This window comes from Polypterus senegalus, chromosome 1 (assembly GCF_016835505.1).
Source record: "Polypterus senegalus isolate Bchr_013 chromosome 1, ASM1683550v1, whole genome shotgun sequence".
NCBI classification, from domain to species: domain Eukaryota; kingdom Metazoa; phylum Chordata; class Cladistia; order Polypteriformes; family Polypteridae; genus Polypterus; species Polypterus senegalus.
Window position 1 is genome coordinate 31,789,634 of NC_053154.1, and position 13,289 is coordinate 31,802,922.

General features: G+C 35.1%; 1 protein-coding gene across 1 annotated transcript; it reads left to right on the forward strand.

Moving 5' to 3' along the window:
• The first annotated feature begins 433 nt into the window (after positions 1 to 433).
• Positions 434 to 12,168, forward strand: sdr39u1 (short chain dehydrogenase/reductase family 39U, member 1). Its single transcript, XM_039745619.1, has 6 exons — positions 434 to 599; positions 959 to 1,065; positions 3,564 to 3,646; positions 8,721 to 8,842; positions 10,504 to 10,656; positions 11,047 to 12,168. The coding sequence occupies exons 1-6, from the start codon at positions 584 to 586 to the stop codon at positions 11,457 to 11,459; spliced, it is 894 nt and encodes a 297-aa protein (XP_039601553.1). The 5' UTR covers positions 434 to 583; the 3' UTR covers positions 11,460 to 12,168.
• The last annotated feature ends 1,121 nt before the right edge of the window (positions 12,169 to 13,289 follow it).

Here is a 13,289-nt window from a genome sequence, read left to right on the forward strand (position 1 = left end):
GGTAAAGCTTCAACTTTCTAATTTCTTCGATCTGTTTTAAATACTGGAATCCATAAAAACAAACTTGTAAACGTATACATTTCAAACGATACAATACTTGTGACAATTCTAACAGTAAATCAGGTCTAAATAAAGAACGACCTGTTCTAAAATCGAAAAATAGTCTAAACAAATTACCACCCTATTTGGATAACGTTCCTAAATCTATTATAAACTACAAATAATGGAAAGCAGTTTAGTTGAATAAACCGAAAATAATTATAAAGACTTTTCTTTATAAATCCGTAAGCAGCTTTACTCTGTTGGTCAAAACCGTGCTTATGTGTTTTTGTTAAACGCCGAACTAACAAGTCTTAAATCGTCCTTACTATCATGGCCGATATTACTTTCGTTTTATTTAAAGAGCATGCGCAAAAGACGTACTTGCGCGCTATGTGATGATGTAAATAAATAATTCCTTGTTCCCATCTACGGAAGCATATGAAGATACATTTATTATACAACCTCGTGCATAACTCCAGATGTGATTTTCCAACACATTCCGAAGCAAGTTATATACTTTCGGATAGGTATAGTTTACGTTATGAAAGTCTTGATAGGTAAGACTTTTTTTAAACGTAAAATAAGCTTGTAGTGCAATTCGTTTCATTAAAATCAACAGTTCACGTTAATGATAGTGTAAATCAGGACAATATTTAGTTTTGTATCTAGTGGTGATATGCAATCAGTAAGTAAATGAGGTTTATGTCACGGAGCACCGCCTCTTGTTTTAAATGGTTGACTCTAAAGGATACTACGTTTGTGTACTTGCTGCAGTTGTGTCGTCGTCCTTGCATTTATTAGTAGATTCGTTGACTATCCAAAGAAGTAAATATTGTAATGGACATTTCAAGTAAAGAATAAAGTTCATAACAAAGTTTGAAAGTGTGACTGATTTATGCTTTTTCTGTTCTTTCAGGCGGTGGATCGGGCTTTATTGGTAAAGCCTTAACAAATTTGCTGCGGGGCAAAGGACATGAGGTCACAATTATTTCTCGTAAACCTGGGCCTGGACAAATTACTTGGGTATGCCATGGATATGATGGAGTTCTTGATGTTGTTAAAACAATATTATTCAGGCTTTCCCTTTTCTTTATAGTGCATGGTTACCTTTCACCAGGGCTGGATTAAAAATTAAGCGAAATAAGCACATGCTTATGACATTAAGGGAAAAGGGGACTGGGACACCACTAAAATATTCCGTTGCCTGATTTGCCTTGGACCATATGGTTCACAGCTGCAAATGGAAATGGCGTAACTGAACCAGGTTCCACTAAAAGAGGCTTCCACGTTAAATTAAAAATTACAAATATCTATCTATCTATCTATCTATCTATCTATCTATCTATCTATCTATCTATATATATATATATATACACATATATACACTAGGGGGCTTAGCCCCTTGCTCGCTTCGCACGCCAACCCCTGTGTTTGGTTTTCCGGATACACACTTTTAAGATTTTTTTTTCTTTGAATTGTTGCTATTTCAGTAGTTTCACTTTTCTTTCAGAACTTCTGTAAAAACAATACTTGTAATCTTTTGAGTCCCAATACAGTATGCTGAATCTTTTTAATGAGGTCAGTGAGACATGTTGTTTAATGACTTTGTACCATAATTCAGGATAGGTTTCTCTGTTTGGAATTTCAGACAAAACGATCGACATCATCAGCAGTTAATAATTTTTTTTACAAAGTAACCAATAAATGCACTCCGTTTTTGAAATTCTCAAGATTCTTTATTTGTCACAGGCATAGTTATACAGGACAACACGCAGTGAAATGCATCCTGATCTGCTTATCAAAAACTGTGCAAAGTTACAAGAATATCAGTTAGATTAACAAAAAGTCAAAGATTGAAAGATAACAGTATAGCAGAACATAATAAATAAGTAAAATGAAGTGCCATAAAGTAGAATTAAGTGTTAAGGTGCGATAGTGTAGTGATTATTGTGCAAAACCAAAGTTAGACTGGTGCATAGTTAAATGAGGCAGTTTGTTTGTTTGCTCTACTGCAAACTTTCTTTTTTTATATTTTCTAATTTTCCTACTTTCCTTTAACTTGTGTATAGCACCAACATTTTTTTTTTTTTTGAACCTTTCTAATTTCACTGGTTTCATAATCTCTAACCTGCTTTGCATGTGTTTAGCGCCAACGTTTGTGAACATCTTTATGAAGTTCTACTTTGTCTTTTACTCTGTCTTTTAATTCTGAGCCGGATTGGACATACTTTTTTTCAATTCCACTTGTTCCGGGCTGATAATTACTTTCCTTATTTTCTGAATTTGCACCTCGATTATTCTTTTTTGCTCTTTTTTTCTCTCCAACGCTTTTGAGTCTCTTTTCTCTGCGCTGCTTTCTTCTTCACTTAGATGTCGACATTTCATTTTTAACGTACTTATATGCTTTATATGCACCAAGAGCCCTGGATCTGTGTCTGCTCAAATCCTTTAGACGACTGAATGTTTTGCTGCCTCTTGGCTTATTTGATATTGATTGTAAGTAGGGCGTGTCTTGCAAGAATCTCATGTTCCACATCATCGTGAGACGGTCCTGGCACAAAGTCTCATGTTTAAGGTCCCCGGTGAGACGCTCTATGGCCATCTCGTGGTTTCTTTTAAATGTCTTCCGTGATCTTAACGTGAAGGTCACGTCTCAACGCCCTTGTGTTTCTCGCCAGGATTTTTTTATAATATATTTGCAGCTGGATATCCACAAGGGAAGAAAATGAATCGCGTATCATAAAGTAGTTTTTATTCCTGAGCTTTCAACCCCTGCCTGGAGTCTTCATCAGAGGATAATGCTTAGACTTACATTTTTTGCTGTATATTGCATTTGATTCTTGTAAGTCTAAGCATTATCCTCTGATGAAGACCCCTGGCAGGGGTTGAAAGCTCAGGAATCAAAACTACTTTATGATACGCGATTCATATTCTTCCTTTGTGGATCTCCAGCTGCAAATATGCAAACCATATCACAGACCTTCTCTTCCATGTTATATATACACAATAATAAAATATTAATAATAGAGGCTGGGGGCACCAAAATAAGTGTTTAGGGTCTCTAAAGGTCTTAACCAAGCCCTGTCTTTCAGTGTCCTAACTTGACAATGCAGGACTAAATTTTCGATTTCCTTTATCACTTTTAAAGGTTCAGTATCAACACATTATTTGTTAATTGAAATGTGTAGCTTCCTGTTGGGTTTTATGTATGCAATAGTGTGTGCAATTGCGCTAATACTGTTTTGTTACAAGGCATTATTGTTGTAAGTTACTGTAAGAAAGTTAAAATTTAGCCAAATGGTGTCCATCAATTAAGTTTATTATTCTTTTTAAGAAATATTTTGAATTATTCAGGTCCATACTATACAGTTTTCAGTGTTTAATATTACAGTAATGCTGGCGAGTTCAAACAAGGAAACCAATCTCTTATCAACTCATTCCATTCGTGAACACTACAAGCTGGACCATGCATAAAATTGATTGATTTTGTTACTTTTTAATATCTGTTTTCATTTTCACAGGATGATGTAGCTTTCAAAGGCTTGCCACCATGTGATGGTGTAGTTAATCTTGCAGGGGAGAATCTTATGAACCCTCTGCGGTGGTAAGTCTATGCTTAATGATTCTTTTGCCTTAATGTGTTTTTTAGTACCTTTAAACAGGAAATGTAATCATTTTTCTGTTTTATTGATATTTTATCAAAGTAAAACCACATTTTTTCAGGCACTGTGAATGATGTATTTCTGTAATTTAACATTGATAAATATAAAAGGACAAAAAATGAAAATGCCAATTTCAAACCACTTAAGAGAAAGTAAGTATCGTAAGGGTCCACCAAATCTTGTTGCATATAAATCCCAGTGTCTTTGATTTCTGCAATAGGAAGGTGGTGCTGTTCATCCATGAGAAAATCAATTATCTAAGTAGGATTAGGCACATGAAGTAGAATATTTGTGTTTAAGAAAGTATATTCAAATAACAAAAATTATATTTTAATACCTAACATAGCAATGTTTGGGACTGTATAGCAGAAGGGAGACAAAATTTAAAGAGTAGAAAATTAGAAATTCATTTACTTTTGCAAGGAAAGCTGAGAGTGAGGCTAGAGCTGATGTCACATTATACGACTTCTAGTCACTGGGTATGTCAGACTTTGATCATTTTATGACATGTAAAACAATCGAAAATCGTTAGCCACATCCTATTTAGTGACTGACTGCCTACCTTCCAGCATTGCTGTGGTTCGCCCCTTTTTGTGACTGCCAATAATGTGCTGCCTGATGGAGCTGGCATTGTGTGAAGAGTAAACAGGCACTATGAGTTCAACCACAATCTTGGCCCTCTTTTCCATCCATCCATCCATCCATCCATTATCCAGCCCACTATATCCTAACACAGGGTTACGGGGGTCTGTTGGAGCCAATCTTGGCCCTCTTTTCTTTTTCTCATTCTGTCATTGTACGTAAACAACAACATTTCATTTCTATAGTACATTTTCATACACAGGCTGTAGATTGAAGTGCTTTACAAGATGTCAGAAATAGTTTTCAAGCAAACAAAAATACATTAAAATTAGGTAATAATAGTAATGAATAAATAATGTAAAAAAAAAAAAATTCTTGCATAACTTAATAACATCTTGAAAAATCCTCTCCATCCCCACCAGGTGGCACTCTCTTGGAGCATATTTAGCCAAAGCCTGATTCAACGGCAGTGCACTAAGAAGCACCTCTGGGGATCTTTTAATATATATATGAACTAATTGATTGGCTGTATTATTTGTCCTGTGAGTCTGCATCCTTGATTTTTATGTTTCTGCTGCTGTATGCATCCAAATTTCTTCTCGGAATTAATACAGTTTATGTAATTTAATTGAATAAAATAGATATATAATTAATAGAGTAGTAGCAACCTTATACTGTATATAGAATCATTTTTTCGGCCTCTAAAGATGAGTTGATGATAAGGTCAGATGGATGGGAGGACAGAAAAAAAGCCCCCACTGAGCATTTTACCTCAAATAAATATTCTTAACTGTTCTTTATTGTTTTTTTAGGCTTCATCTCAAGAGTCTCAAGAGTATTTGATGCAGTGGATCTGATAGAAAGTTGTATTATCCACTTTCATTCAAACTTTTCACACTGGTGCACCCTGCTTTGATTAGGTGGTGGTGCCGCAGAATGCCACCACATAAAAAACAGAAAATAAAATAAAAAAAGCAGGATTAATAATGAACATAAATTAATTGAAGAACACGATCATTCTATGTATATGTAGTTTTTAAGAGTTTTTTTTAATATGCCTTAGTGTTAGCCTGGCATATCTCTAATGGAAAAGATTCCAGATTTGTGGTGGATAACAACAAAAGGCCACCTCAGTACTTTTTTATGCTTGTTTCTTGGAATAATAAGCAGTCTACAAATAAAGGATCTAAGCTTATGACTTGGAATGCACTCCAAAATATAGGAAGGAACAAGATTATTTAAAGCTTTATTTACCAATTAAAGTATTTTAATAAAGTCAGTTCTAAAAGGAACCAGTAACCAATGCAATAATGCTAAAATGTGTGAGATGTGCTTCTTTTTCTGGTTAAGATTCTTGCTGCTGCATTCTGAGCTAACTGTAACAGATTGATGATGTCTTCCTTGGGTAGTCCAGTTAGGAGTGCATTACCATTATCTAATTGACTAAAAATAAAAGCAGGAATTAATTTCTCATCATCTTGTAAAATTATAAAATGAGTAACCTTTGCAATGTTCCTTAAATGGAAAAATGGCATCTTAATAATATGGTTAATATGCAATTTAATGTTTAGATCAGAGTCCAATATTACTCCTAAATTCTTTACTTCTGCCTTGATTTTTAAAGCTAAGGGATTCCGTTTCTTTTTAAACAGCCATTTCAAAGACAGGTAATAGAAAAATTTAAAAGTATTTGATTTCTCTTCCCTACCTGTTCCTTCAACACCTTTTCTTTGTATTCACTTGTATCTGAACCTCTCATCACCGACATTCCCTCTCTTGACTGTATTCCCATAAAGCCTGCTTCCCAGATTCCATCAGTTTATTTTGAGCCGCTTTTTTTGCCTCCTGTCTGGTTTTATTCTTCCTGTATTTGAAGATGACTCTGTCAGCTTGCCTTCTATGTTGTTTTTCCAGCTTGTGTGTTTAACATTCGTAATTACACTTTTGATCGCATCAGCAAAGCCAAATCAACCAGTCATATTTTTCTAACAACAACATTTATTTATATAGCACATTTTCATACAAATTATATGGCTCAAAGTGCATTACAAGATAAAGAAAGAAAAATATAAAAATAAGATGAGCCAATATTAAGTAATAAAAAATAAAGTAAGGTCCAATGCCCAGGAGGACAGAAAAAAAAACAAACTCCAGAGGACTGGAGCAAAAACAAAAAAACTAAATCTGCAGGGGTTTTCTAGGCCACGAGACCACCCACCCCCACTGGGCATTCTAACATACTGTAAATGATCTAGATCAGTCCTCATGGTTTTCAGGCTTTGCATTGAATAATCAGATGATGATGGTCGTGGACATCTAGCCTTCGATCCATCAATGTAAGGACTGCATGGTGCCTTGATCAGGTGAAAATCGGAAAAAGAACAACAGAGAAACTAGGGGTTAGTATGGATTGCGGAGCCATGATAAAAAATAATTAAATGCATATGCAGAATATCAGGGTTACATTAAATTATACAGGATATATACATGCACACCTTTGTGTTTTATTATATAATAGATACCCTCATCATTTCCATTTTTAGCAACAACAAAGATTTCAGTTTTTTCCTTACTTAGCTTGAGGATATTCCTACTCATCCATTCAGAAATACAAGTAAGACATTGAATCAAATGGCCTAGAGCATCAGGGTATTTGGGTGCTATTGTTAAGTAAAGCTGTGTGTCATTTAAATAGGTATGGTAGTTCACCTTGAGTCTTGAGGTAATCTGTTTTAACAGGAGCATGTTCTGTAAATTGAAAATAACTGAGGGCTTAGAATAGATCCTTGTGGTACAGTATGTCATATACAAGATCAAGGATCCCTGAACTACAATCACCACTTCTAAAAAAGAGTTTTCTACCTGTTAAATATTTAAGAGAGAGAGGGGCCCACCTATTGATTAAGGTGATTTATAAGAATACTGTGACCTATGGTGTCAAATGCTACATTTAGGTATAGTATAACAAGAGCAGATGTATGACCTTTGTCTGCATTAACCTGCTGGACATTTAATATTTTAACCAGTGCACTGTCTATACAATGATTTGTTCCAAAACATGCCTGAAACTTATCAAGAATAAAATGTTTATTTAAATAGTCATCCAATTTCTGGAAAACAGCTTTTTTTAGGATTTAAAGGTAAGTTAGAAATAGTTCTAACGTTGTCAAGTGCAGTTGAGGCGTTTAATTACTGCAGTCTTTAGACATTCTGGAAAGACCTCCATTTGGAATGGAGAGTTATCAATGTCAAGTACACTGTCAATAAGCACATCAGAGATTTATTTTAAAAACGTTTGTTGGATCTGGTCAAAGACACATGTGGAAGGTTTTAGCTGAAACATTATTCTATGGAGTTCAGGTAAACCTAAATCAGTGAAGGAATTTAATTTGCTAAAAAGAGTATGCTGAGGTTCAACAGGACTCGTTTTGGAGGGATGTATTCTATTACATGTAATATCATTTATTTTGTGTTTAAAAACACATTCTGCTTAAAGTTTTCAGGGGGCATTTGTTCGACTGAACTGGGTTTAGAAGACCCAATAGTTAGGTAGTTTTATGTGCCTTTACTATTTCATAGCGTATTGTTATTTTAGTTTTCCCCCATTTAAGCTCAGCTCTACAACATTTTCTCTTAAGGTCAGACACTCTGTGAGGTTTCCAAGGTATTTTTGTACTTAAGGATTTCTTCATTTTTTTTTTTTTGGGCGACAATGATGGCTGCAGCTTACACCAGAAAAATAAAATATTCCCCCTTACTGGTAATCTTCCTACCACATCTTTCAATAAGAACTAAGTTTGGGATGGTAATTCAGAATATTAGCAAACCAAGAAGCTGCAGATGCATCAAAATAATGAGACATCAAACAGATGAGTTTCTTTTCCATATATAAGGTCCAAAACACTTGCATTCTTTATTCCTTATAGCTGCATTATATTCATAATACTTCCAGATTAGCATTCATTGGTTGTCAGCCATCATGCACAATGAGCCCCCCCTACGACTAAATATAATATCAGATTGATTTCATTGGAAAGAGTCGTGGACTAGTTTGACTGTCACTGGCTGTGTCGCATTATGTGATTGGTTTCAAGGGAGTGTGACATGGTCGTCTACATGTGCAATTTTTATAGTTGCAGGACAGGAAAGTTAAGTGACCTGTTCAGAGTCAACCAGTGAATCCACAGTACTGCTCGACTGGAAACCTTCTCCATTGTCTAACCATTTGGCCGCTATGCCTACTATGTTACACCAACAGTATAATGTGTAGTATGTTCGTTTTATGGTTGTTGCAAAGTAATTAAGACAGAAAAATCATATTTGTTTTTTGTTTCACAAAGAGCAAAATTTTGAAAGGGATATCAATTTATGTATGTTTTTAGAAAACAATTTTATAGTCATGTCTTAGTACATTGCTGTTTTTGTTTTTTAAAGGTGGAATGACGAATTTAAGAAAGATTTAATTTCAAGTCGTTTGAACACCACAAAGACTCTTGTGAAAGCAATGGTAGCTTCTGATAAGCTCCCCAATTCTTGGGTCCTTGTCACAGGAGTGGGTATGTCCTTTTATTTTTAATTATTTATTTTTTAAAATATATAGTGCCATGAAAAACCTAAGATACCTCTGGCCAAATTACATATTTTGTTGACATTTGAAGTAAAAAAAAAAAAATAGCATATACAATGTTGACAGCAAACAAACTAAAACAATGGCTTTTTCTATGAAAATTTTACTGCATAATTACAATTTATTTGATGAAATGAAAAAAATAATGTAAAAAATAAAGTGATTATGGCACTTGGTAATTGCTAATTCAGTACTTAGTTTTGTCAAAATTCACAGCTTGCAGAACTTTTTTGCAGCTGCCTCTGAGTCTCTGAATTCCTATTTTTGACTATTTTCCCCATTCCTTTGTGCAGATGGCAGATAGGGTTTCCTTTGGGTACCCAGTTTTCCTCCCACATCTCCAGATTAAGCTGCCTGGCAATTCCATATTGACTCAGTGTGAGTGTTTATGTGGGTGTTGGTGTGAGTAGAGGCCATGTAATAGACTGGCACCCTTACTATGGTTATTTCCCCTTAAACTACCAAACAAACAGCTGTATCAGCTATTTTAGATTTATAGTAAGTTGGGAGATTTTTCCTCAGATATGCTTACGCTGTATACATATGCAGTATACTAGTGATGCTGAGGGGTGCAGTGTCTGAATTGGGTTTATTAGTTTTGAGAATGTTATACTACATTATGTTAATTGTGATCAGAAAGACTTTATTGTATAGGTGCCTGCTCATCATCTCACTCTTAGTCTATTAATGTACAATTAATACCAGATGCCAAACAATTAATATTATTATTCCTAATATTTTCCTGCATAACACATAAAAATATACAGGTTATGTAGAATCATAAGATCCAAAACCCTTGTCTGGACTACGCGTATTCTCATAGTACTAATGAGGTCGGTCCCAAAGTCAAAACCTGGTAAACTCCAAACTCTTGCCTAGACACAATGTGCAAGAAGAATGGAGTTCTCCAAATATCAAAAAGTAATAACATGAGTGTCAATTCTCAGCCTTGCTTCTTCTTCAGAGGCCAACGTTAAATAGATAGACTATACTGCATTTGTCCCCAAAGAGAAATTTAAATTTTACAGAAGCTCCTAATAAATTAATATGATTAACACACATGAAAACATCTAGCTTGGATAACAATGAACTGCTACTCTCAGTATATGTAGTTGGCAGTAAGATGAGGCAAATGACAAATAACACCAAAATAAAGATGAACTCCAATACATTTCTGAAGTGTTTTATGGTGGTTTCTGTTATTGGAGTAAAAGTGAGATGATGAACACCTTTAGAATTAGTACATATGAGAACATAATGTTGTTCTACTGATCTTGTGTTAGTTGATTTGACTATTATATATTCATTATAAGGCAATTTATAAATAATTACCCCTATCATATAATGAATGTAAAGTAATCGGTACAGCTATTCATTTGTCGATTTATGGGTTAATTAATACAGCTGACTTAAGAATGTTGTACACTGTATATATAATATAGTTCTCTCAGATAAGGTCTTGCAGGGTCGGGTAATGTTATGAGAGCCAGAGCCTGAACTGAGTTACGTGAGTGTGAGAATATTATGTTATGTTATATTAATTGTGTTTAAAGTTTACTCGGTTATAACAGCATACAATTTTATTTTTAGGGTACTATAAACCAAGTGAAACACTTGAATACACAGAGGACAGTGAAGGTGGTGACTTTGACTTCCTTTCTCAACTGGTGACAGAGTGGGAAGCTGCTGGTAGATTACCAGAGGACCAAGCCAAAAGTGTCCGTCAAGTTGTAATTCGATCTGGTAATTCCAGGCCTTAATATTACATTTATAAAAAGCAATATAAAACTTCTCAGTTTCATACAGAGGTGTACATTTAATGAACATGGGATAGCTTGTGGGTCACTTCAGCCTTTTCTTAAAGAACAGTAGACGTAAACATTAATCAATATAATCTAACCTAAAAAACCTGTACATAGTATAATGTCACTACAAAAGAAAATGCTTATGAGATCAGTTATTGTGAGTGAAGAGTAAAATTATATTCTGGGTACTGATCTTTATAATTCATGGTATAAATATTCTTTTTAATATTTGAGGTTGATCTGTGACCCTGTCTGAGTTTAAATGAGGTTAGAAAGTGAATAACATATACAATGTTTAAATAATGGTATTTTTCTTTCCATTTTTTAGGAATAGTGTTGGGTAAAGATGGTGGTGCCATGAAACAGATGATCTGGCCATTCTGGTTAGGGTTAGGAGGCATACTAGGAACTGGGCATCAACCTTTTCCATGGATTCATGTGGCTGACATGGCAGGCATCATCCTTCATTGTTTGGAACCAAAGTACAATGTCAGTGGAATATTAAATGGTGTGGCCCCGGCCACTGATACTAATGCTGTTTTTACACACGCACTTGGTACAGTTCTCAGACGTCCCACAATTTTCCCTGTTCCATCATTTGCTATTAATGCAATTTTTGGTAATGAAAGAGGTTCTGTTCTTTTGCATGGACAGAAAGTCATACCCAGGAGGACACTGGAATCGGGCTATGTTTATAAATATCCTGAATTGCAGCCTGCCTTAAAGAACATTGTGTATTAGTAATTAAAGTGATAGACAGCCTTAAAAATACAATGAATTATGGACTGTTTTAAAGAGCATTGTGTCTTTAAGTGGAACAGCACTTTAATCCTTTATGGTAGAGAATCTGAGAAAACTTCTGCAACTTTGCAAATTATGTCTCAAGTTAAATTGTTTCAGGTTGTATTTAACTGGTGTTCACAAACATTCTGTTTTAAAATCACTAAAAGTGAACTGATCAAGGGCAGCACAAGCACTGGCTGTTTTAATCTTTTACCTAAATATCAACAAGATGAAGTAAAATATGACATGCATATTAATCAGCTTTAAACTGTTACTTATGTATTATAAGAATAGAAATGCTTGCCAGTTCCCTCTGTGCACACACTGGGTTATTTGGTAGCTGTAAATTGGCTGGAGTGAGTGAGTTTACCCTACATAACATTATGGGTTGGTTGTAGCAACACCACTATCCTTTTAAAATGAATTAGTATAACAAAAGTTATTTCACAGAACACAAGTATTCTGAAAATTCCTGAAAAGGTGCAACTCAGAGGGTGCTCTTAAAAATGTTGTAACAATCTACAACGTCCTTCTTTGTATTGTTGTTCCTACTTATCAAAATATGAGTACTATTAAATGAGTAAAAGTCAAGTGTTATCACAGTTACAACCCAACAGCATCTTCTTGGCTTCTCCTACACCAAGAATAAATACCTCAGTGATCAACATCTGAGAATGGATGTATATATTTTTAATGCATAAATACAAGGGAGAGTCAAGCTAAAGTTAGAAAATGGAATGAACCTTACCAAAACTGCTCGTGTCATTTCTCAATGTAGTCTCCTCCCTTCTCAATGCACTTGCACCACCTGCCTTGAAGTGCCTGGATTCCAGCAGAAAAAAAGGTTTTGTCTTGTCCAGGATTAGTCTCTTAAAAGTCTTCATGATGTGAGACCTAAGTGCCACTGGTCTGAAGAGGTGTCTCCTTTGTTTGGAACAGGATCAATGCAGGACATTTTCAACAGCAGTGGCTCTTTCTGAAGCCTTAGGGACAGATTGAACATGTGACAGTGGACACCACAAAGTTGGTCAGCACAGGCCTTAAGAACTCAAGGACTGACTCCATCTGGTCCTGCAGGTTTTCCTGTGTGGATCTTCCTCAGTTGTCTCCTTATTTGGTCTTCAGTTATGAAACAGTCCACACTGATGGTCAGAGTTGGATTTGTCACTGACTATACCAGTGGCATGGTTGGAGTTGATGATGTACTAGGACTGGTCACTGGAAGATGGTAGCAGTGGATGGGATTTATGTATTTATTTAAAAGAGCATCTGTAAAAAGCCAAATTTTCCCCAGTAACAAATAAATAACGTTCTATCTAATAATAATAATTATCTATCTGCATTAATGGAAAACTGCACAGTCCATCTTAATTGTCCAACTGAAATGGACTCCACAACAATGATGAAACCAACTATAGCAGTGAAGCAATGGAGCTGGTGGAGTGATACCACAACAACAACCTCATACTTTTCATCAACAAAACAACAGAGATTATTGTGGACTTCATGAGACATGGAGAGAGCCACACACTCATTACCATTCATGAAGCTCCAGTATAAACTGCCAGCAAGTTATGTCTTTTCTGCCTCTACCATCCTCACTAAGGCACTTTGTCATGCATGCAGTGTGCGCAGTCTGTGTATTCTTTCCATGTTTTTGCCAGTTGTCTTTTTTCACCTCAAAGCCATTTAAACTTAATCTAAATCTTAAAACTTAAAGTTAAAACTTAATCTTAATCTAAATTTAAGATGTTTTCATGCAGATTAGGCAGTTCATAGCCAATATAT